General features: G+C 39.0%; 1 protein-coding gene across 2 annotated transcripts; it reads right to left on the bottom strand.

The window, feature by feature from the left end:
* Positions 1–371: 371 nt before the first annotated feature.
* On the bottom strand, positions 372–5047 carry lysmd4 (LysM, putative peptidoglycan-binding, domain containing 4). 2 transcript variants are annotated; one of them, XM_072385798.1, is made up of 3 exons: positions 4850–5047; positions 2049–2311; positions 372–1955 (listed from the first exon to the last, which is right to left on the bottom strand). In XM_072385798.1, the coding sequence occupies exons 2-3, from the start codon at positions 2295–2297 to the stop codon at positions 1398–1400; spliced, it is 807 nt and encodes a 268-aa protein (XP_072241899.1). In that variant the 5' UTR covers positions 2298–2311; positions 4850–5047; the 3' UTR covers positions 372–1397. The 2 variants fall into 2 exon arrangements, with proteins under 2 accessions (XP_072241899.1, XP_072241900.1); XM_072385799.1 differs by having other exon boundaries at positions 4909–5047.
* Between the last annotated feature and the right edge of the window lie 21962 nt (positions 5048–27009).

The following is a 27009-nucleotide window of genomic DNA, read 5'->3' as shown; positions in this document are numbered from 1 at the left end:
GCTTGGATTTATTAAGCCAACCATGTTGGCAACTGCTTCATGAATGATAATTAGGAAAAAGTGCAGTGTTGAGAACAATATATGCATCTAAAATCCTAAAATTATTCAGCATTTGGCACTACTACTGGAAACAGTGGGTTTCACAGACACCGATTACTCAGTAACAACTACAAAAGCAGACACCTTTAAATAGATGTCTGGGTGCTGCCATCTTCTGGCAGAATAGGGTATTGCAAGATGAAAAACAATTCCGGGATGCACATTATTTGTAGTAGATTTACCATCTACACTGGGCACTCTTATTCTACAGCGTTGTGCATCTATGTTCCATAGATACACATATGTGTGAAAAAAGATGACACAGAGAGATCAACACGTCAGATCGTACTTTATAAAGTTCACATTTAGGATCGAACATGCTGAATAACAGTCCTGCGCACAAACCAATGTGAATTGGCTTATTTGATATGTGAAGAATATAGATATATATTTACCCCCCCGGTATCCTTAAAATGAAAATAACTTCAGACATCATAAAGCGAATGAGCCTGACCAAATCTTTCACTCGTTCACGGCATACTAGGAGAGTGCAAACACAACAGAAAGTGGACAAAGACCGTTTAAGGCACTGAATGCGACACATAATTCAGGCAGCTTATTAATGAGAGATGTTTTTTTCTTGTTGTTTTAAAGTGAATCACCTTGTGCTTTCGGGACAGAAAAATTGAATGAATGCAACGAATTAACCACGTCTGTCGCGCCACATTGTTACTGTAAACAAATTCACACATTTGACACTTTCAGGCCCTGAGAATAAGGCACCAGGTGCATAGTAGTAACCAAAAAATGAACACACACACAAACACAAACAAAAATGCTCTCAAACCCATGGTTTTGGTACCTGAACAATTCATGTGCCATCCATTTATTTGTTAATGGATCAGCTTAAAAACATATCGACCTCAGGTGCAACACATCAAACTTGCACCTGATATAGGATCCTGATTTGATGATCTTATGATAACTTGTGCATATCAACAAAAGGCCACAGTGGAGTCCCCCCCAGGTTAATATGTAATATTTCAGGTTTAGAGAAACGCCGGAGGATCAGGCAAACACTGTCAAATTGAACAGTATTCAAGCATTATTTATGAATTGTTGGCACCCAAAACATGTGGAATGAGAGCATTTCACTCTGCTTTAGTACAGTTATTAATGCATCTGTCTCAAGAACCCCAGTTGTGACACAATTAAGGGGGGGTGGGATTCACAGCTGGTGATTAGACAACCTGCCCAGCATACAAATATGGAGTAATTTGGCTTCATTATGATTGCTGCCTATGTTTAAAACTAAATACAACAGTCTTAAAGATGTTCCCGGGTTTCTAATTTCCATTCTATCCTGGCTCTTGAAATTGCTCAGGTCCTCTTGTACTGAGGCCTGTTCCTGAAGCATTTGAAGGGGAGGTGGATGACTGTAAAGCAACATCTGTTGGTGAAACTGCACCCTTATCTTTGGTTTTGAAATAAATGACATAAAACAATGGCAGGACAATACCTATGAGGAGCATGGCTATTACAGCATTCCACCACTGGATCCCCCAGTCTGCACCATGACCGGTCAGGCGCTTCCGTCTGAAGCCAAACCTTCGTGGTTTCTCACAGTTATCCAGGAAATCCTCATCTTGATCAGCGGTGGTCTGAATCAGTTTGTCAATATCATTATCCACCTCTATGAGGAAGTCCGTGACCTCCTGCAGATGTGCCTGGGCCTCAGGTCTGTCACGACGGCTCATCGGCGAGGTGGACGAATGCAGCATTTCCTCTTGAGGATCACTTCGGTCTGAGGAAGTCTCCGTTAAAACGCTGTGTCTCTGAACTGGTATTTTGATAGATTTCAGTGCAAACAGATCTTGCTCGTGCATAAGGTTGTTTACCCGCTTTATATCCGCCACCTGTTGACGGAGACAGGGCTGTTGTTCACCGGAGCCGGCACTTAACGGGGGAAGAAAGTCACAAAAATGTCTGTAACAATGGAAGGTCCTTACCTTACAGCCGTACTGCAGCGCAAGCTTGTTGAGGTTATCCCCATCTAAAAGCTCCCGCTCCAGCAGCTGGACGTTCCTCACTTGGTCCTGCTTCATCTGCCTGATCTCCACGACCGTGAGCTCCTCATCATCGGAGGATACGGCATACTGATTCGGCCTCCTTTTGAACATGTACACCTGTCCGTCCGCGCTGGCGTGAACATCCACAGGGGCCTGGAAAGCCTGCGGGCCATTGTCCCCCCTCCACATGACGACAAACCGGCCTGAAAGTGTCCCAGTTCCATCATTAAAGCAAAGTTTTTTTCTTATCACTTTAACAAACTGTGTTTTTCCATCCTTTCAAACATTTTTGCATTGACATATACACCCCGGGGACAGATTCTCGGGGTGATAAACCAGAAATAATTTGGGATTTTAATTCTCTATAAAAATATTTTTTAAAAAGGAGCTTCAGCTGCCGGTGTTTCAGGTTTGCTTGAGTCTCTGTTGTCTGGAGTCATTTCTGTATTCGCACTTCACGATGCAAACTGCAGGTGGAAGAGTTTGAGGGGCACTTTGCTGGCTTATTGTAACCCTGTCTAATGTCTTAGTAAATGTGCTGGGTAATTCTTTTTTTTTTTGATGGCTAATTCAGTTAATCCCACTTGCTGTTATGAATGAAATCACCCAACAAGTTCATACAAGAATAAGGAAATGATGAGTCAGCTGGTCTGGAACATGGGTTGCTACAAATCAACAACTTGTGCTATAAATCGTGTTTGTGTGGCATTTGTGTCCCATTTTTAATGAGCGTCAAATTCTCTGCCCCGTAATTACAAAATGTCTTCATTTTATGCAAATGCAGCGAAACAGTTCAAAGCACCAAGAAACGTTTAATGTTTTTTTCTTTTTCCAAAGCAGGACAAATGAAAAGCATTAGGAGATTTTACTCCCATTTTGGAAAGCTCGATCCTTTTAAGTGACACTCGTAATGGGATTCGTGCTTGGGACGGACTTAAGTCACGCTACGTTGCTCTACGCTGTTCAAAAAGGTTTGCCATTAATGTACGAGGCCACTCCGGATTTGAAGCGGCAGCTTTTTTGACTCCAGAACATCAACATTGGCTGACTTTTAAGTCTTAATTTTGTCCCTTTTACAGCACCAGTTAAAGAAACCTTCGATTGTAAAACTGTGTTGTAGAAGCTTTATCATCAGTGGTCTAAAGACTACAGGTTACTGCTGCCGTATACCTCTGCCTCCCTGAGGACAGGAACGCGACAACAACATGAAAAGATGGCCGTACACTGGATCCCACAGTCTGTTTCTGATAATCATGATTCTGAGATAAACGGGCTCGTTTGCGACACTTGATTGGACCTCAGATGTCAGCCCAACACACGGGGACAGAGAATAAGCTTTCAAATGTCTGGGCGACAGATGATATGAATAAATAAATACAAATAAAAGCAATTGTCATTTTTGGCCTGACAGTGGTATCCTCAGTGAAAACTAGAGTGTACACCTGGGTGATGCTTCCACACTGATGCTGAGCCAGCTGGAACCGCTTCACACCCCCCAATCTACTGCATAACTGAATGCCAGTTAAGCACTTTGCCACTGCTCTCAGGAGCCAGATATCAGCAGGTGTTTGTGGGTTTTTGACCAGTATGAAAAGGGCTTAACTTTCTCTTTCTGGAGCAATCAAATGTAATTGGGCAAGTGAATCAAAAGCTCTGTCATGGACAGGCGTTGGGCTAAGCCTTCATTCTATCCGAACATATATGAGTTAAACAAGTAAAAGGCCTGGAGTTCACTCTCATTGTAGCATTTGGAGTCGCTGGATCTTTAAAACATTAAACACGGAGAAGTACTGAAACGGCTCCAATCACAAGTGCACAGGAAGGTGCCACCTGCTCAGATTCTGCCAAATGGAACACAGCTGAGTGGATGCTTCACAATACAGACTGATCCAACGGCCCAGGAGATACTGCAAAAACAAGTTTCTGAAGGTAAAGAAGTGGGATAAGTGGGTAAAGCATTGTAAAAGAAGATGCACGTTTTTCTTTTTTATCTATAATTATCTCTATTTGTCCAATTACATTCACCGTTGGATAGTTTTTCACATCAAGTCGACTGTGGTGGTAAATTTTGCAAGAAATATGACTAAGTAAGGTACTATCCAAATATTTGCAAACCTAACTGTATGTTGTTTGAGTTAATCTAGTTTCCCCGTCACCTAAACAGACAATTATGTGAGCAATCATTCGTCACAAGTACTTCAGTTTAGTTTTGCTTTGCACTCACATCAGCGAAGATTTCCACAAAAGTCTAACCAACAAAAGCCAACAAGCAAACACGATACACGTAACTCTCATATGCCAAGTACTTAACGAATCTATCTTCTAAAATCCAATTAATCACAAATAGTTCTACCTACAACTGGGCTCCAGATCGAATTTAGAAAATGACTTAGTATGACATATTTTCCCACCATGTTAAAAGTAAATTTAAAGTCAGAGGGTATCTTAAGTCGGACTTGGATCTGTAAAACTCCTTCCCCGAGGCATCGTCCGTGTTATGGATCGATTTGGCTCAAACTGACGTGACAAGTCAGGTCGTCGTTGTTTAAGTTGTCTGAGCTCACTGTGCGCACTTGAATGCAGCATCAACTTCTGCTAACCGTAGCTAATGCTAGCGTGTTAGCTTTAGCGTCTGACATTCAGCATGTGTTCACCAACTATGCCACAGCGACCTGCTTTATTTTCAGCTACAGACACAGTTAGTTCATGCGCTTGAGACCATAAGGATACATTCTACTTACAGGAATCACACTTTCATCGACTTTTTAAGAGTCAGATTGAGCTGTATCAACCTGATTACCTTCTGCTTTGGCAACAGTAACAGTAAAGCCACCGCCTTCCCAAAGCAGGAATCTTCCTCCTCGGATGAGCTCGTTTTTTTTCCTTTTTTTTTTTCTTCCACATAAGTTTCTGCTACTGCTGCTACTGGTTAGCCCACTTCTTCGTCGTACTTTAGAAAATGTTCACAGTCAGAAAATACGCAATAGCGCCACCAATGTGTTCTGCGGAGAAACGCACTAACGTGAGCAGGTAGATCCTATTTCCCGCAGCTGAGGCCAAAACACTTTAAATAGACCCCCTGTATATGAAACCAGCAGTTAGATATCCCCAGATCTTATCACTGTAATGCACGTTAGAGTGCTGTAATTTTGTTTTGTACCATTATGAATCGTGGAATATTTTGTTATATAATCTGTTTACACATTAAAAGAGATATTTTCTGTTTTGGGTCTCTGTCACGTTGAAGCCCACCATTTCTGGTTTTTGTGTAGTAATGTGACACAGATAAGTAATTCATGTGACTTTGCTGTCAGTCCACTCATTTTACATGAGTCCTGACTGGAATATAGAGCACACGACCAGTGAGCTGTTCAGAGGAGGCACACTTTGATGTTTGACACGAGGTTATACTGTGTGAAAAACTCAAAATGGCATCTTCAGATGTTTTATTAGCTTTTCATCAAATCATGTTATCAGTATGGTGGTACAGTACAGCAGTGTGAAAAGATTAAGAAGAACACAGAAACCGCTGTCTGAGCATATAAATGATGTTGAGAACACATTCTTACAGATAAATAGAAATACACACTTCAGAAAGTGTCCCGTCGAGACTTTTCTTTCCTCAGTCTAAATGAGATTTTGAATAAACCACCTAAACAAAGGAGATCAACTTAAAAGTTGGACATACAACTCAGGAAATAGAACGTGGGTATACAATTTAGAGCATTATCTCTTCAAGATTTTAAAAGGTCTTCTCTTTCAGAATGCTTTTCATCCCATTAATGTCAGTGAAGCACTGGAATCAGTTTTTTTTCTCCTCTACTCTAGCTCTTTGTAAGTCAGTGGTGTTAACTCTGTCTGCATACATTTTTCCCCAGTTTCCTACTAGCACCACCATCGCTCGGATTACAAAAAAAAACCCTAAACAAAACAATGGAAACTCTTAGCATGAGGATATCGATAATCTTACAGTGCAGTGCACAGACAGAAACCTGTCACCACACTTATTTTCAACATAAAAAACCAAAAACATGGTAACAGATAGTTTGGTTTTGAAAAAGGAGGCAAAAACACAACAGTTGCCTACGTCAGTGGAGCTGAGGTGGAACGAGTGAATCGTTTTAGGTTTCTTAAAAGCAGAATCACAGTAAACCTGTCGTGATCATCTCACATCTCCACCAAGCAAAGGAACAATTGTATTTCTTAGAGAATATGAGGAAGGCTAAACTATCCCGACTGCTAATTGTTATCTTCTACAAAAGGGTAAAGAGAGGGCATCCTAATTGGCAAGTACAGCACAAAGACCCTGCAGCAGAGTATCACTGATGCCCATTAATCAAATATCAGTGATATCATTTGAAAACACAAAACCCTCCCCAGCCACATGGTGTATACCCTGAGCACTCCAGATAGAAGGTGTTCACTGCTGCATCAGAAACATCTAATTTCTAAGGTTACAAGAGCTTTGGATTTACTACCCACACTCCATTATGACAATCACTGTATCCATTCCTTTATTATGTGGACTGAGGCTGTTGACTGCTGGTTCATTGTTTTAGGTAGAGCAGCAGAAGTGCCCTCTTTGACCACTAGATGGCGGTATTGTTCTTTCAGATGCGTATGTTAACTGCTCATCAGTGGAAACTAACTACGGTAGGCAGAAAAATATTGTATTGCATCCTATTCTGTTAGTAATTAAGAATATATTAAAGGTATAGAATAATCAGTTTGGCAATACCAGAAAAAACACGTGTAATTGCTGTTTGGATGCTATCACAAAGATAGAGAAGAAGCCTTTTATTCAAACTGCTTCTTAGCAGTTCCATTAGGAAGAAAGTCCACGCAGCAACTACCTCACAGACAAAAATTATTTTATTAGTACAGGTAGAGCAGTAAAAACAAATTCAACTGAAACCCTCAGTATTCTGTGCTGCTTTGTCCACATTTTCTGACAGCGGTGTTGATGTATCAAACCCAAGATGATTTCCTCATAACAGCTGGGAAAAACAGGGTCATTTATTAGCACATGATTCAAGGGATGATGATCATCTATACTTAGAGATGCTGACTATGGAAGACTTCATAAATTGATGTACATAGTTAATTTGCTAATATTTGTTAATTTTGTTCTTTCCAGAGTGTTGAAAGAAAAGAAAATAAACACAACAACCCAATAACTCTTAAACCATTTTTTGACTCTCAGGTGAAACTGCTTCTCAGCTCGTTCTGGCACATATGTGCTGAAGTACAACAACAAGTATTCGAGGAGGTTGAACAGATAGTTTTTGACAGTATATGTCAGTAATGTTCATCGAGATAAACCGATATGCAAAAATCTAAATGCAACAAATACTATAAGTAAAAGACAATGTGTGTCGAAACTGAAATTTTGGAGCTTTGTCCAAATTTCAGAAGAAAGGCGCATTCAGTGTTTGATTGGAAAGTAATCCAAAAGTAATCTTGACGTTTTCAGATTGAATTAAACCCATTTCACTAGTACAGGCGGAGGAATAGACTCCAGCTCAACTGCATTCTTAACTGGTCTAGCTTTAAGATGCACTAGCCCGCCAAAAAATAAAAAACCCACATCAGTACAGAAGTAGCTTATCAAATCCTCATATAACCTTGGCAAACATATTCTTTCTCTTTTCTGTTTTTACGGAGACAAGCTCTTACACAGAAGTTACATAACTGAGTGATCTTGTTAACAGAGTGCAATGCCATTAGGAATGCCCTTGAATTACTTGCCCTTTTCTGATTTGAAAGCTGTTTTTTTGAAAGCCCCTTTCCCTTATTTTCCACACTTACTATTTGTCCACAACATGACTGACACTTTTTTGCAATCAGCTGCTCGCAACCTAAAGCAAACCAATATTAAAAATGAAAAAGAAGCTTATGCTTGGCAGCCAGAAAGCTCTGCTGAAAGAATATACAATCAGCAGGAGCCATCTCTCACGGTTTCCTCTCGCATTATTTGCTGAAAGCTTTCCTCTTCATGTCATTGGCACATATACATCATGTCGACATGTAGTTCCCAACTGGACCAGGCTACAGGTTCTTCTTGGTTTTTAAGTCAAGCTCCACACTGACAGAAAGCCATCATGCTCTCATTCAGTTTCATGTGAAAGCTGATTACTTTTCTGCATTTAGCTCATAGTGGATTTTTTCCCCTCCCTGTTTGTCTTCAATAATGCAATTCCAAGATTAATGTGTTCCATGTCATTTATATTTGACCAACTTGTGGAGCTGGCTGCCTTGCTCTCTGTCTCCAGGCACCATATATGACACACTGCAATGCTTTCATCCACCCTGTAGCGATAAATAGTACTTAATTTTTTTTTTCTTTTACGATAGTAATCTAGCTGTAATTAACTCGCACTGTGCAAGGTGTGTGCTAATAGAGGTTAATTAGACTGGGACTTTGATTTTTAATAAAATATCACAAACCTCAAACTGTCAAAGCTTTGTCGTTGCCCGCTGAACACGTCATTGATATTTATACAGTCCTGTGGTCAACACATGTGCACCTCAAGGAAAAGGAGCACAACACAACCACAAAGACAAGTTTGAAAAGATGAACATTTCGACGGCAAAGTTTTCCATTCTGGAAAATGAATAATCAAGTAATCCACTTTCAAGTGCGAGTCTCTTTTTGTTGAGTGGACAAAACAAGTGTTGAGGTATGATTTGCAAACAGGAGGAGCATTTTTGATGAGGACAGTGAATATGCTCCTTGCATGGAGGGCATGAGGGTAAATTATGCTGCAAGCACACGGACCATGACATTTGTCAGAATAGCACTATTTTACAGTGGGCGGAGAAAAAAAAATGTTGCAGATCTTGATCCTCGTCAATAACTGTGAATGATGAAGAAGGTCTGATGGTTGTAATCTCATCTGAATGACAGAGAAATGCTTTGAGATCCCAGGAGGGAATTTTGTCCTGCTCTGAAATCTAATTCTAGTTTCTGTTATCTGTTTTACTGCAGAACATTTTTTGCATGATTAATTGAATTGTGCCAAAACCAGGCAAGTGACTTCTTTCAAGTACTTGTAGCTGTAGGTGCAAGAAATGGGTACACCTGAAGTGTCACAGAGCCTAAAGGTAGGGGCTGTACAATGAATGCAGTTTGATGTTCTGTTCAAATTGTACTTCTCCACTTTGTACACCATTTTTCTTTAGTTTTGCCGGGGCCATTTTTTTGTGGCAAGTGATGGCTTTAGCATGAGCTTAAAAAGGTCACGGTGGCAGATTAAAGGCAGTAAGTTCAGCAGGGACACGATACATCATTGTTCCAAGTGTAATGAAATGCATGTGCATGACAGTGCGTATGTTCACGTGCACAGCAATAATCTGATATCAACCCATGAGAACATTAGTCTGAATGACACACGACATCTGATCATCTGAACCCATATGGTCATACATGGAGAAAGTAATAATCACACTTACCTATGCTCAGTATGCTTATCTTAGCTGCATTATGTAGACATGAAGAAAAGTTGGTCAAAATGGACAAATTTGGAAAAGAGAGAAAAATGGACCTTCCCTTTAGAAATGAGTTTGTGCTTCTGAGGAACAAGACAAACAACATAAATCCATATGCTGGACTGGATTATTGACCCTGGATGCGCTACCTCTGCTGAAATTTTGGACTAAGTAGATGCTTTTAAAGTCAGATGAAAAGTTAATTCACATATGTTTCTCTTTCTTTTGTTTGATGACTAAATGCATCTGAAATTGAGATTGAAAATGAACTTATTACGTTATGTGTCAACTCGTGGTTGCTAAGAGCATTCCAACATGGTCATTCTGCTCTGATAAAGTCATCATTTTTTAACCATAGCAGTAAATCTATGCTTACATGTACGATTATCCAGAGGCGGCAGAATGTCTCAAAAGTTTTCTCATGCTGTCCACAGCATTGCAGTGTCAGATATTCTTCAGTCAATAATTTGATTCAGACAGAGAGCTACATAACTACTTCTTCTTTGAAGTTAAACTTCACTGATTAACCACGTTCTACTATAATTTTCTGTAGGCTGCAAAGTCTCGACCATGTACTCTAACTCCAAAGATTTAGAATCTGTCACACATGCATCAAAATGCATCTTTGGATCCAGATATTCCCACAACTTCAGAAATGTTAACGACACGTTAAGTTTCAAGTGGATTGTTTTATAGATTGTTTTATATGCTTAAGAGTGAGAGTCATGCATTTACTACTCTTTGTAGCTTTCTTAGTTACACGGCATATTTCTTAAATTCAGTGAGTACGGTTCTTAATAAAGTGCGATATCTTTTTATGCGATCTTTATTCGTACTTTATACAGGGCTAAACTGCAAGCAAGACTGGTTTAGCATGGAGTTAATAGGATTCATGCATATTCTAGTGTTTCTTTCCACTTATGCATACCCATTGAGCTGGAAACCACAAATGACCTCCAGTTGACTCCTTTAACAAGACAGTGTCAGCGCCTCAAAAGCAAATCTGATTTTATGTTTAAGAACATAAACCACTCCCTTAATTAAAAGAATTATTCAAGAGTAACTGATATTATCTTTGTACACTGTTGCACTTTTTAAACGCTGCTGCTATGGAATTGCTTTTGTTATCTTATGCTCTGCTGGCACAACCACTGTATTACATTGAAGTGAACCTCACTGTTGACTTCATTGTCTCATGAGGTGAACCATTGCACTTTGAAAAGCTGAATGATGGTAAAGTTAATGTTGCCTCAGAGGGAATCATCATATCATTTACATTGCATTCAGATTCATGCTGTAACACTGAGCGAGGATCAACGAAGCGGCATGATGTGCCATATTTCAGGGCCACTGAGCAGCTTGTCCAACTGACAGAGAGAAAGACTAGAAAGGGAGGCAGAGAGCGAGGGAGGAAATGGAAAGAGAGGCAGAGAGACGGCGGGTGGAATGGGTGGAGAAGTGGGGATAAAACCATGTTGCCCACAAAACATCAGAAAAGGGCTTTGATTTAAATGATTCAGGACAAAGATGAAATATTTACTGAGGTGAAACATTCATGTATGCCACATCTATAAACTCATAGCTTCATGGCCATGTTATACAGTATTTTGTGTTAAAAGTGAAATATTTAGTTTTCCAGAGATTTTCTCAAGATATTTCTGAACCCAAGTGATTAAAATCTCAAAGAAATAAATCAATTATTGTATTAATAAAAACAAGCTGATAGTACTACAACTCTGAACAATACTTTTTTGTCAGATTTATCAACCAAAGTATGTCTGATGCTCTATCATGAGGGAGAAAACACTGCCACCTGTAACTTTCTCTGTGGGAGCTCAACGTACATGTAGGTATAGCTGAATTCACTTGACGTTGTCCTTGAACAGCTTGTATGGTGATTTTGATAGATTACACTGTGGTTATCATATCATGACATTTTTCGGAGCAGAGCAGAACTAGCTAGCTCCACAAATATAGGAGAAATACAGGAATTACAAAATGTTCCTTTCATTGCAGCATCTTTATCTGCTAAACTGTGTGAGCAGATCTTGGCTTATGCCACTTTCGTCATCATTTACTCAGGATCGTCATGTCACAGGTCTGAATACCAAGCGTGACAGTGTTCGGTGAGACCACGTCAAAGCACACACACAAATTCTTACTCCCTGTTGCATATTTCCAGGTCAAGCTGGTGTGCATCATTGTTTCACTGTTTCAAAAAAAATGCTTCTAAATGTTCGTGGTCTGAATCTCTTAGCTGCCACTGCTATGACCTCTGTGTTCTGAACTCAACATGGGTTCAGCTGCTGGTGAAGGGAGGAGCTCTGTGTGTCAGCTGGAATTTTTAGTATTGGATAGTATCTGAGTTTTTTTTTTTGGTTTTTTTGGGATATTCCATACACTATTCATAACTGTTATGATACTTTTTTCTTACATGGTAACTTAAATAATGATGAATAGTAATGAATAAGTTCAGCTGTATCTTCAAACAGGAAATATTTACATATATCTGTTTTTCTGGAAGATTTAGGTCCAATCAACATGGGGCGCTCCAATTATTTTTAGAATTTTTTTTTTTTAATCAAAATCTACAGGAACCACCAGAGATCAGTCTTTTTCTCCCATGTTTGTTGTTTGTTTCTTAAGTTGTAGTGTTTAAAGTTTTTTTTTTTCTTCATCATTATTGAAGTGTTGATACAGCCCTGATTGCACCCACTTGATTTACACTGTGAAAATCATTAACAATATAGATTATTTGTCTTGTAAAAAATAGAGCATGAAATTTTTGTTTTCATGTGCTGGTTGGATGTTGAGATGAACCACTGGATGTTTGTCCCAGTTATTTGCAGGGGTCCTGCAGCACCCGGTGAGGGGAAGCCTAATTGAATGCCTTTGGCTCAGGGTCATGGCACAGTTCAGATGTATATTGATTAAATGTCAACTGCCCAGGTGAATGTGATTCACAACTCAGAGGGGCCTAATTCAACAATCCATCACCAGTAGAGGAACATTCAAACAAATCCGTCAGCGCAGCATGCCGAGTTCTCCTGCGGTAACATTACAGAATTGTGAAGTTGGTGATGGGGTTGTGTGTTTGAATAGCTGCATATAAGTTAGCTGTTATAGCGGATCTGCAAACACTAAATACTAAAATTATAAATGAATGAAGATTTATGCCTTGTGCATTCAATATAATTTTCTTAAACAGGGGAATCTGCATGCTTTTCAGAGTGAACATATCTTTTTCCAACTGTTTTTCAGAAGCTTTCAGGAGCTCACTAATTTTATGGAGCACAAAACAACAAACCCTGAGATATTTACAAGCGCTTTCCAAAGAGTAGATTTTCAAATCTTTGTGTTTGAGGGTACATAGTTAACTGAGGTTTTGGGGGATATCTATGATTGGTTTGTGTAATGCTCATGCGTTGGATAACACTACATCAATGGTGTCAATATACCTGTTTCTCTGCATCTGGCTAGCTTTGCTTTGACTAAATATAAAGATATGTTTACAGCTACATTTTGAGGTACCCACACGATCTGCCAACCAAATATTACTTGGGCGGTGGTGTCCATTGTTCATATTCTTCCATTTACAGGGATTTTGGACAAGGAAATTAATTGAGATAAAAGTGAAACCAAGCTTCCGTTGTTTAATTTCTAAAGTCACCAGAAAAAGGAGAATCTGCTCACTTGGCATGCTCAGAGTTCTCCTCTCTTGTATTTTGATGTGTCGTTAGTGAGGACGTTATTGCTACCTACTGGCCAGGCATGGTTACTGAAGTGATTTTAGGAATTTCTGCATTCTCTCGTGGATGACGATACTTTGGAAAATGAAGCTCATATGGATGTCATATAGATTAAGTTGTTCTTTTTTTTTTTTTTAACAAATGGAGGAAAGAATGATAAAAGAATATTCAGAACATTGTAGTGGAGCCTTAATCTTCAAAAAAAAGAAAAAAAGATTCTCTCAAACTTACATAGCTGTTGCACCTCTTCTCAGTCTGATACACTCCTTCACTTCCCCTCTCTTGACATTCGCTCCAGACTTCTTGTGGAAATTTTCCTCCCAGCTCTCTGGTGAAATTTACAGAACATCAGTGGGCAGGGCGGTATATGAATGTGTCAGCAAAAACAACTGGAAAATTTGCTGTTGCTGCGCTGGTGACAGTTTGTCCTATCTGCTGTCCCACATGCTGCTTTCCATTCGCTCATTGCTACGGTGGATACATACAGATGCATGCAATACTCTCATCAATGCAATAAGGAGTTTCTTCTGTTACAATGCGTTGTAAAGAAAAAAGAGATTTCCACGTCTGCACCACATGCAATTTTCTGCACCTTCTCCTGAAAATCTCCATTGTTCATATGTGAAATTGGCTTATTCCCAAAACTCCCAAAATTAATTTTCACGCTTTGTAATATTTTGTCCACTTATGTTGATGGAAAGACATTATATATAATTGGAAGTGGAGACAGTATCGTGTATATATATAGAAAAGGTTCTCCATGTTGCTCTCGTGTTGACTTCCTTCCCAGCCTATCTGCTCTGTATAGCTCAGAATGGCTTCCATCAAAACAGACCAGGCATGCATTTTCAGTAGAGCAGACAGCTGCTTGGGGGAATGCTTCTGCAATTTGGCGCATCTGGAGTAAGTGGTTGCAGTCAAGATGGCAGACCACGTTGTCGCTGGAATGCAGCACAGCCAAGTGGTGGAACCATTACCTGGCCTTTGGATATAAAATCAAAACCAATGCTATATTAGCAATGTACTGACATTGGCAATCTTACAATTGGAGTGGGATATATTTGTTACAGCAAAAGCAGTTTGACTCGAATGTTAGAAGTGCATGAAGACTCTTGTTTGACCTTGCAGTGAACATGTGACAGTGTGATGAACACATAACCTGACAGCCAGATGATTTTTCATGAAACCCATCAGGGCAGTCCACCATAGACAGTTTGGAAACTGAGAGGTACAGTACTTAATCTTACAATGCATATGATCGGATGAAGCATCAAGAACCTGAGAAAAGGAGCTGACAGTGTTGACTGATATTGCACCTAAAACCCACCCCAGCTACCACTTTAAGATGCTGATTGATCTGAAAAATTGTAATTTGGACAGACAAACTTGGAACATTGCAAGATGGAATCTCTTGTGATCGTGTGCTCACGAAACACATGAAAATATTCCTGCTTCACTTGTTAATTGATGACAAGCCTGTATTACAAACAAGATGTGTTGAGCAGTTCAAGAGAAGTGTTTAGGAGTTATTTAGTTGAAAAAGATGGTATATTGTTGTGTAATAGAGTATGTTAAACTGTAAGGAAACATATTAGACAGCACTCTCATAGAACATTTCATGACAAACTGAAGGTGACATTAAATACAAACATGATAGCTTAAAACGAAAGTGTCTTTACATGCTAAGCCACACGATCTGTGTGGCTGAGGGAGCAATTTCAGGACAACAAAAGGACTTCATCCAGGGGACTGATGGAGAAATTTGCTGATAGGTGCAATGAAACTGTAGTTGGGCATATCAGTTTGGATTGCAGACCCCAGGGGTGACCTTTCACATGAGACAGAGCTATGGCAACTCTGGTCTTCATGCAGGCCATGAGCATACAGTGACACATAACCTTGCCCTGTCACCACCCTCACCACTGTGTCAGCTTACATTACTGTGATTGACGTTGAGCCAGTACCCCAGTCCTATGAGATCTGAGGCTGTGTTTAACCTCGCCCTAGCTGTGTACCAGGGCTAGGACATTTGGGGCATGGTACTGGATCAGAATGCCATCTGTGTATGTATTTTGTATGTTTATTAAACAAGGGCAAAGGATTTTGTAACCTTGTGTAAATTTGAGCTTTTGTTATTGCGGTACCTCTGACAGTTTCTTTTGTGAACCATCACTTCTTTACAGACCTAGAGAATAGTACAATATCTATGTTAATTTGTGACTGAAAGGGATAAATAATAATAATAAAATAAATAATTGTGTGTGTGTATATATATATATATATATATTGACCAAAAATTTGTTTAATAGATGAATACATTCATCACATATAGCCTCCTGTAAATTAAACAGTGCAGGTTAATGTTTACAATAGTAAGAATGATATTTACCTTTACAGATTCAATGAACTCTTTGTGGAGGTATAATGATGTAAACTACTGCAGTTATTTCCTTGTGAGGCAGATTAACTTGGATTTGCATGTTCAGTCTTAATGAATTCTTGTTATTAGCTGATTTATCATTTCAATTCTACAAGCAAAATGAATCTTGTGTCCAGTGGGTTGGTAGCCTGTCAGAGTAGTATGCCAACACAGTAATGCTGCTCTCGAGGGATGGCAATAACCAGTGTTTTTGGCACTTTGATTACTTAGTTTAGTCATGCAGGTCAAATATACCAATCATTACAGCATGAATGGGGAAAAAAAAGATTAATAATACAAATAGAAATGATGTACCCCAGTTACTTTGGGGGTATGTAATGTGATCATGATGGATCAGAAAATGTATGTCATATAAATCTATTGGTAGTGCGGTGCTCGGAAAAGTCAGAGGTTTGTCAGCTTCAGGACAATAAGCTAATGTTAACTGTTATGTTGGGACTAAAATGGAGAAAACAAGCGAGCAAAAGAGCACAGTCATGATATCAAAGCATCTGAGAAGTGGTGTATGGAAGTTAGGGGGTAGAAAAACATTCAGACACATTTGAAGAATGGTTTATTTCAAAGTTCGTTCAAACCTCATTCGTGAAAATGTCACAGCACTAATGCTTAGGGTAATTTAGGTATGTTGCTATCACGTAGTTTGTCTGTCATTCTACAGTAATTAAATCAGTTAATGTAATGTTTAAAAAAGGTTTTTTAGGGAACATGTGAAATGTGACATATGCTTAAGGGCATATATCTAAGTGTCTGAAATTACTACCAACTCAAAAACAACAATAACAAAACCTTCCATTTTGTTTGGGACCATCTAGGTCTGAAAATATGTCTTTTAGTGAAGGTTAGGCTAGATTAGATTAGGTTTTTGATGAGCAGAATTTCCTTAATTACTTCACTGCAACTTCAGAAAATGATGTATTTGCTGTACCATGGAGGTAGGAAATCAAATCTCTATTGTACTTACCATTTGATGTCAACAGCGGGCTTCATCAGCATTTATACAGTTAATTACAGATAAATGAGCTAATAATGCTTTACCAGTACCCCGTCCAATGTTGTATATTCTGGCTAGAACATTTTTTTTTGGAAATGCACCATCAGTTAGCTCTAAACACACAAATAACAAATTAACCAACCGTTAGCTGTTGAGTAGATTTGCAATGGAGGACTTAGGACATGAGTTTTGACCAATGTGGAGTTGAATACTTTTGATTCACTTTGATTTAAACAATCTCCCTGACTGTAGTACCATCACTAATGTAGGTCAAGATTGAATTGAATTTTTAACAATATATTTAGACAACACCCAACATAACAAAGACAAGAGCTGTTTATCAGCAAAAAAACCACCAGTGTGAGTGTTTTGCATATCTACCCGCGATATCAGAGGAAAAAACACAATGGTACTCATCTGTCATTTCAAAAGGTGATGTACAGTTCAATACAACACAGTTTACAATACAAACAAATACAAAACAGTAGTGTAATAACCTTCTGTGGAGTTATTGAATTTATGAAGCACAATTCTCCTTTTGGTGTTCATCCACTGGGAAAGAAAACAATTAAGTCAAAAAATGACTGGGTCAACATTGGGGAAACGGCCTTTCTGTTTCCAACTGTGCTATCCCTTTGCCACTTTATTCAAGAAGACAATAAAAGAAGACAGGCAAAACTGAGAGTCAAATCGAAGGTTAATTGGAGCCAAGAAAATGTCAACCAATTGTACCGATCACCCGCAAGGGATGTGCAGCCCTTGGTGAAAAGGATGCCAGAATATCTGCACACTATATTAGCTTCCCTTCTGTAATGGCCTCCTGAAGAGAGTGATGATGACATCTTTCCAGCGCACTCTTCCCCCCAAAGCATTTATGTATGTGCAAAAAGAAAAGTGAGAATGAGAGCATGTGTGTGCGTGCAGTAAAGTATGCTTGTATGTATGTATGTGTTGTATGCTTTATGTCAAAATTAGTAATGTTATTGCAGATGCAACCTTCCCTTGAAGCCGACAGGTGTTGGCACCAAATCTCTCACACCTCTGTTGTCACGACATGGCCATCCCCTGCAGTTAGTTTTACCAGAACACATGGTGGTTTGACCATGACAGCTTCTAATTTTGGATTTGGTAATGACTATCAATACATGAAATAAAAAAAGCAAAAAGAATGGTAAAGTTCACCATTCTTCTCATGAATTCACTGTTTTGAAAAGCTTTCATTACTGCAGTTTCTCTTAAATGTGTTTGAATAATTGTCATGGCATTGCTCAATAAATTTGGAAGCCACTGCAAAAGATTGGTAGAAGACTTTAAAAGCGCTTTGCTATAGTAATGTAATGTGCATTTTTAATGTTGCTCTGAGCCAAAGTGTCACATCAGTGCCAAAGTTTGGAGGATATTCATCTGGCCTCAAGAACTATACTGAGGATTGCGATAGCTGATGAATTTCTACCCATCCATCTACTTGTATTAATTAAATTTATTAAATCAATTCAAATGCCTGTTTGTTTCATCCTCATTGATAGTGTTTGATTTAATCCAAGCTAATGCTAACATTTAATTATACTGTCAAACCTATATCCTCTTTTTGTGCCTTTGACAAAGGGCAGCTTAGCCTTGATCTTCCTCTTAGTCCTATGGAGACTAATGGCAAAAATGACTAAAGGATTACTCTTGGTATAAGAAAAGGTGCTGTAGTCCAGTCTTAATTGGTGAGTCCCTTTGCTAAGTGGATCTAGTCTTGAGGCTGCCAGTCAATGAACTGGTCAATTAATCTTTCCTCTCTCTCATAATGAGGTGGGGGATTTCCGATGGCTAGTCCCTCAAACAAAGACAGAAAATGTGCCCAAAGGATCGTCTGTCCCTGTACCAAGTGACCTCACAATTAAAAAATGTACCTCCCTACTTCCCTCACCCCTCCAGGTGGCAAATTGGTCTGACCCAACATCATATCAAAAGGACAAACCCTGGCTTCAAATCAACTTCCGAGACAAGGATGGAGCAGAGGGCATTATCATCCATGAAATAAGATTGTTGTATTAAGGCCCCATATCATTTGGTCCTCCTTATTTTGAGGTAAATGAAGAGACACTAGCTGTATCCTCCCTGCTGTGTCTCACAAGGGTTTACCGTCTCAGAGGCAAAAAAAAAAAAAAAGTATTGTAGCTTGACATTAATTTGATGATGCAACTGTGACAGTGGAATACACTAATACGATGGGGCTAAATGTGCTTGACCTTGCATTGTTGCAAGCTTGAAAACTATTTATGGAGAAAGAGTATTATAGGGGAGCCAATCACAGTCAATGGCAAAATAGAAACTAGGGATCAACATCCTGACATTTGACCTTTACATACTTTGTTTTTACACTCCACATATTTTAATCTGTGATGAAAGAAAAAAAATATTTCTTCCACTCACAGAGGTATTGTTCATCATCTCCGTGATAATGAGTTAACCATTTCCCTTTTGACATTTCTGCAACTAATCATGACATGAATACTGTCTGTGTCCTCATATGGTTTTGCACATTATACCTATTAAATCAAATATGCTACTGCCAACCATTAGTCAACTTCTGAGTCGACTCTCATGCCGTTTCACACCAGACACAGATAATTTAACATGGTGAGCTTCTGTGCTGCAGTTGCCAGAAGAAATCTTATACGGTTACCTCTTTAATGGCAAAATGTAAGTCGATTCTTAAGAAAAAAGGACACGTGATGTGATTAAGATTAAAGGAAGATGAACACGCCCTTAGAGCAGCTAACTTTCATGTTCAAACTGTCTCTGCCTGCAGCTTCGATACAGTATGAGAACCTTACTGTGACTAAAACTCTAATGGTTTATGTTTTGTCTGAGGTTAATTAGTTAAGTGTTTTAATAAACAGGCTGTTAAAAGTCTGAGATCAGAATGGGCGAGAGACATGGTCAGCCTGATTTTGAACTAGATCGGGCAAAACATTTCTACTTTTATAGGCCGTCAGGGACCAAGCAGTGAGGCAACAAAGACACAGGAGCTTTTGTTCAAAAACAGGGGTTTTATATTTACCCCCAAAAATATGAAAAGTTTTGGCAAATCAAAAATCCAACTAAACAGGTGTATAAAAGAGGTCAACCTAATAGAGCTATACTCAAACAGACTCAGAACTAAAGAAACTCAAACAGATGAGCATAACAAACTGACCTACTCAGACACATAAAGGTCCCCTATGACCATGCAGCACATGGATCTGTCCAGTAAGGCTGGCTGCAGCATATCCTCAGCCCTTGGCCACACCCTTGGTCACGCCCTTTGCTGCACCAGGAGGGAGAAGCTTAATCACAGGTAAGTCAAATGAAAGATAAGAATATTAATACAATGTAAACAGAATTTGAGCTTGCAGTGTTGGCAGGTGTGCACTCCATAACACCAATATAAAGTAGAAAATAAACTAATTTGGAAAAGAACTAATGTGTTAAGTAGTCTGTCTAAATGTTTGGAATAGTGACAGAAAAGTAAATTGAAGTGGAAATACACTGGTGGTGAGGTGTGGATATTATCATGTGTGGCTGGCCATCTTAGAGGCACATGAAGGGGAAGCACATCACAAAGTTTCACCCAAAAGTGAGCAAGTGTGATGAAGCACTACAACTTTAAATGACTTCCAAAATCGAATTAAAGGTCTAACTCTTGCAGTTGTGCAAGCAATTAAATGTAATCATATTTTCTGATGTTGAACTTACACTTTTCCAATGTTGTCTTAGAATAAAACACCTTTGTTTTAAATGACCCAGAAGATAATTCGTTCTGCTTTGTTTTTTAAATCTTTAAAACAAGATGAATTTACACACTAATTATCTCCTGGTTATAGTTCTGTGGCTTAACATTAAGTTGCTGATCACTTTGTTGACTATCCGTACTACCACTGAAGACACATGCATGCAGAGGTGTCACATTTTATGCAATGGGAATATTGATAGGATGCAGTGATTTACAAATTATAACATTTTGATAACTGTAGTACATACACACAAGATATCGTGCACAAAACATATTTAATTCATAATTTCTTTCTTTATTTCCTTTCTATTTTTATGCAAGCGAGTTAGGATGGGACAACCAAACTGTGGAGCATCTCACAACTATTCAGGTTACCACCTGTGGACACACATTAGTGCAATTGGACACATGTTTTGTGTAACTTGCACATCTGTGGAAATAGCATTAATGCTGGATAATAAACAAATACCGGTCTTGGAGAAATATGTCTTGCCACCTGAATTACGTGGTTTCCAGAAAAAAGGCATTTGCTATTTCTGCAAAACAGTGGCAAAGCACATTTTGCACATACAGTACTGGTATTACAACATCAGGAGTCAGATGCATAAGACTGTTTGTAGTTTAAACAGTGTATCTTCTTCTTCTTCGACTATCGGCCTCTCCCTTTATCAGGGGTTGCCAAAGTGTCAATCTCGCACCATCCATTTGGCACGTTTTATGCCGGATGCCCTTCATGACGCAACCGTCACCATTTGTCCAGGCTTGGGACCGGCACTAGAAATACACTGGCTAGTTTAAACGGTGTATACAAAGGCAAATTTGTGCAAATTTATAAAGTCACATGGCTCTAAATGCATATGCACATACCTGATTCCACTTTCATTTTCCATCTTGAAAGGATGTGGACATTCTCATAATTAATCATCTGCATATAAAAACACTGTTTGCACCATGACTAAATATACTAAATTAAATCGGCAGCAGGAAAGATAAATGTAACAAGTAAATGTAACATGTAATCAAATCTGTAAAGTTTAAGCAAGTGACACTGCAGAGGTAAACAAAGAAATGACAAAAAAAAAAGCACATCAGAATCAGAACTATGGGAGGAAGACTTGTATCGTCTGCTCTGTGTAAAAGGGATGAATGCATAACCATTACAATATACAGCCTTGGGGGAGGTGTTCAGGAGGGAAACACAGATGTACACATGAAGTATGGTATGCAGGCTATTTTCTTAAACAGCCCTTTTGAAGCCTTCAGCAGCATATGAGCCAATCTTGTGCCAGGAAACCAGGAGTATCTCAAAAGCCTTATTAGTAATTTCTTGCACAGCCATAATGAAAAACCACGACACGTGACTGCAGTTATTCGCCCACCGTTGAATAAATTCATATCAGGGAAAACTAATAAAAAAGAAAATAAAAGGAAAAAACCACGATTCTGTACCTTCACAGTGAAATTGCTTTGTTTTGTTTTATGTTAAATCCTGTCACCTTTTCCCCTTCACTATATCAGGGTTGAACTGTTGTGAGAACATGTGAATGTGCACGTTCTCATCGTACATTCTTCCTTTGTAGCTATGTTCTGTGCAGGTAAAGGCATATGCTTGTTTTTTGTGTGAATGCATCGCTATATATTTGGCTGCAGAAGTCTTTAGTAAAGTAGTAGGGAGGTAGACCTGTCCAGAGAAGTTTTATGAAACAACAAAGAAATTTGACAAATGAGATGCCAAACGGTCAGGTAACGTGAAAATATTTTACTTCCAAGACTCTGTTCCAGTTCTACATCTCTCAGCTCCAACATTTAATACAACATTGTTGTACTAGTTTCAATTACATTTAAGGTTTGAATCATTATCAAATCATTGCATTTGTTTTTCTATATTTTGCACAGCATCAGCAACGCATTTCAGAAACAGAGGGTTGTACCTTTTTAAATTTAATGCTTTTGTTTGGTATAATCCTCAGTGATCCATGACTTTACTGAGGGCTGCCATGCAGAATGGTGTACAAACCAGGATTTTTTTCCACTCACTGCTTTAACCTGATAATTTGACTTCTGACATTTCGACCTAGTCTGGCAGACTTAGAACAATACAGTATTTTGGGGAAAAATATTAGTAATAATATTTGGTACTAATAATAACAATAGTATTCATACAGATCAGTCGCAACACTGAAACCAACTTCTGAATATTGCCTAAGTCCTCTTTGTGCTGCTGAAACAGCTCTGAATATTCCGAGTAATGAAACTGGACCGCTGGGTGTCCTGTGGTGTCTGTTACCTGGATATTATCAGCCATTCTTTGGTTTCTGTGGGTTCTGCAGTGAAGCCTCTGTGGATTGGATTTGTTCAAGTGCGTCCCGGGGATGCATGATCGAACTGGGATGTGGAGAGTTTGAGGCCAAGTAAACACTGGGCTCTTTGTTGCATTCTTTGAGCCTTTCATGTGCAGTTCTTGTTTTGTGGTGAGGCACTCTGTCCTGCTGAAGAAGGCTGTGGCCAAGGTGGATGTGCTTGGTGGAACATGTCAAACCAACAACCATAAACAAACAAGGACCCAAGATTTCTGAGCTGAACACAGTATTCTAACAAAACGATCAGCGTCATCCACCTGTCAGTGGTTACAACTGTGGCTAAACTGATAAAAACGTTTTAGTATTTCATATTTGGCTTGGGGGAGGTATTTACCTCCTTGACAGCACTGATAAGTTATCATTTATAATAAAGTTTTATAATGGAGACTTTCATTGAAGTCTTTCTGTATCTTCTAATGTGACTTCTTTAAAATGCAACTGAGCTGAGACTTTCTGCAAATGTTACTTATGAAAAAGATGACAGTATATAGGGATTTTGCATACATTTTGAAATGAAAAAAAAAAAAAGTTTTTCTTTTTTTGGAATCCATGTAAACCTCACAAAATATATTTCCAACCAGGCATGATCAAATATGAACATAACCTCTTTCATCTTGAATTTATGGTGTCTGAATTGTTCAACTAATAAAAACCCTGTGAGGGGTGATTTAATAGTGAGAATACCTTAAGTATAGGTCATAATCAGAGTCAAGTTTTTTTTTGGCTGTGTCTCATGGAGTACAGACTCCACGGAGAGTAATTATTTGTGGAGGGTTTAGGGCCCCGGGGTGACGGAGTAGGCGGGAGGGGCAGAGGGTGCGCTGAAACGGAAAGCATGCCAGTCCCACTCACAGTTGATGCTCAGTGAATCTGAAAGGTCATGTCATGTTTTCTGGCAATTGACTCGATTGGTTTGGATTCTGCAACATAAGGCTGGGACAGTGGAGTGGTGTGTGCACGTGAGCTTATATGTGTGTATATGTGTGTTTCTGCACATTTGCTGGGAAATGTGGCCGGGGGATATTTTTTGCAGTGACCTTATTACCCTGCACAGTGACGAGCTTGCTACATAACTTGCTCCCTCTGACTTTTTAACACACAAACACATCCAGACGTGGGCACTTTAATTGCTATTTGCTGTCATCCTTAAAACCTTTTGGATGTTTTGTTATTTGTCACTTTTCCATGAATCAGATGCTTTTGTTAATTGTACAAATATTATTAGCAATAAATTAAAAATAAACCTTTATTGCTACATTAACCATGACAAAATATATTCGACTCATTAAACCACCAGATTTTTAATAATCTTTGAAACTGTTGATGTGAACATGCTTTTGAGACTCCACCTCTCTGAATAAACTGATACAAAAATGGACTTTGCCCATCATCAGACAGACAGCTTACAACAATAAGCTCAGACATGTACGTACTGTGCTGCAGTCTTTCAAAATTTATACACTATGACTTTTGCCTTGCAGTCATTCTCTTAAGTAATTTACCAGAACAATGTATTCTTAACCTCTCCCCTTCTTGGGATGTTTAACTTTTGCTATGAATAAACATCAGCATCAGAAAGCTAGCTATATGTGGTATGAAGTGAAGCAACAGCATTAAAAAAAAAATAAAAAAAAAAATCACCAAATTAGTTTTAACAAAACTTGTCAGATCCCTTACTTTGTGATTCCTGTAATTTGATTGTTGCTTATTGATACAAGCATGTAAAGACCTTTTGTGAGTAATTGGTATATGTCCCAGCCATGAACAGAAAAAAAAACACATGACAATTAAAGCACAGAGAAACGATTAAGCCTGTCCTCTAGGCGTTAGAACACAGCAAGTTTTACCAGCAAATCATTTGCCAGTCTTCACCCCGCCATGCCTACGCAGTTGACTCGTGCACTTCAGCAGATCGGTGGCAGAGGTCCAGAATCACTTAGATCATTTTACCCGGGGCTCAAAAGGGGCAGAGAGGAGCCACTGACCCTGCGCTCGTCAGGCAGCACTTTACGCCTCGCTGACTTCCCTTGTGTGACATTTCTCCTGTATTTGCCCCCGCCCGACGCCTCCCCCTATAACCACCACTGCAGTGCAGAAAAAGATCATTGTCTATAGAGATATCAATCAAATGAACAACATCTGGGGTCAATCTGCTGTCAGAGCTCCCTCTCCGCTGTCGCAGCTTTCATGTAAAGTGACAATAATGACAGAATGTCAGAAATGTTACTAGTTGTAGTCAGTTAACACAAGATGACACTTTGAACTCTTGTGTTCTTAAACAGAGATATCGTACCTGTCTCCTTCTCATCAACCAACACCAGACCATAATGTCTTTTGCTTCTCTTAACACGATGTGCGTTTGTGTCTGTGCATGTGTGTCTGCAAACTCAAGCCTACGTCATCCCTCCCTGGCAAACATGCCCCTTGCTATGGGTCATGCAGTGGTCATGACATTATTAAAGGATCAATTGTGCCTTAAAACAGTGCCTCCTCTCCATGGGGACATGTAGTAGAACAGATGGGGCTTATGAAGAGCGGCTTTAGTATCTATTTAAAGTACTTTAGCAACAATGATCTAATGAGACATTTAAATTTTGCTTAGCTGTGTTGGGAAAGCACAGACCAAATCGGCTGTCAACTCACAGTAACAGCATTCTCTCATTTACTGTAAGCATGCACTTTATTAAATAATCATTTTTTTCTGGTTAACCTACCCGGTTAGTCTAGCTGTCATAATACAAAGTGGTTTTGCTGAATAAACATTTGTATTTCTGACAAATATCAGATTGTGGTTAAAAACAATAAGTGGGTAAAACTGCAACCGGCAGAGCAACTTTTAAAATCTAATTTGCACCAGAAGATCCCTTTTTTCTTAATCATTATGATTTTATTTTCTTATTAGGCAAATAAACAGATTTCTATATTTAAAAAAAAAAAAAATGTCTATCATATCAGTTACGTATGAAAGAGTATGTGTATGATGGCTAAAAGCTGCTGTAAAGTAAAGGGCCTGGACATACCCCCTGTCCATAAGCTACTCTCAGAGGAGCTGCAAAGAAGGGTAGGAAGGTAAAAGAGAGGGCATGCTGTTCTGGGATCAACACGTGTCTGCAAAAGCCTGGAGGTTCCACTACAATCTGTTCCAGTTGGTTTACTCTTGCGCTGTGACCTCAATTTTTTTACTGCTGTTGGAGCTTCCTTGCACTCTAGTTTGACACAAGAACAGCACAGGCAGTGCTACACCCGCCACGCTGGGTAGAGAGGGACGTAACAGCTCAGATATCAAACAATGACGCCAAGGAGGAACATTGAATTAATATCTGCCCATCCTGGGCTACACAAGCATTTCTAACTTGGCAATCCTGTGCAATGACACTTTCAATTGGGGTCAATTGGACCCCTGCCTCTGGATTTCAGGCTGTTTCTTTGCCTTGGGGTAATCAAGGGCCAAAGATATAATTAGAGTAAGTGTAGTTCAAGTGGTTTAACTGAGCATTTGAGTAACACTAGGGGTCAGTGACAGTCCATGCAATCATGGAGTGAAGATACTCTTTCCAAAATGTATAATATTACTTTTAGGTTTGATCAGAAGTTACAATAAGTAGTTTCAGATCAAAGATGGGCGATAATATATTCACATAATGGTAAGGCAATTTTCATGTAATTTATTTGTTGACCTGTAATTATTTTTTTACAGAAGCATTTGCATTTAAAGGTCAGTTATTATAACACCATTCAGAGAATTTTCAACAGCACATCTTTTTGTTTACGTCCTCTTGGTTATACATTTTTATCTCTTCCCCACTGATGTTTTTAATTGAATGTGTGACTGTGGGTTCTCAGCACTGTTTTTTTCCCTCCACTCTCTCTTAGAGGCAAAGCAAAACATCTCAGTGGCGGTGTAACGGTGGTCTAGTAATTATCTAATTGTTCGAGCTATGTCTTTCGTTGATTTATGATCTTGTATCAGTGGCTGACCTGATTTATAATGAGGTTCCCCCACTTGTGAAAATATGAACCTGAATTATATGGCACCAGTCCAATTATCTCTTTGTTCAGCTGAAACTCCTGCCGACATTGACAGTGTGCATCACAAATAGCTGCTGTTGA

Source organism: Leuresthes tenuis, unplaced genomic scaffold, assembly GCF_036924035.1.
Source record: "Leuresthes tenuis unplaced genomic scaffold, fLeuTen1.0.hap1 SCAF_5, whole genome shotgun sequence".
NCBI lineage: Eukaryota > Metazoa > Chordata > Actinopteri > Atheriniformes > Atherinopsidae > Leuresthes > Leuresthes tenuis.
The sequence above is the reverse complement of the archived record's forward strand: the minus strand, read 5'-3'. Positions and strand labels throughout refer to the sequence as shown.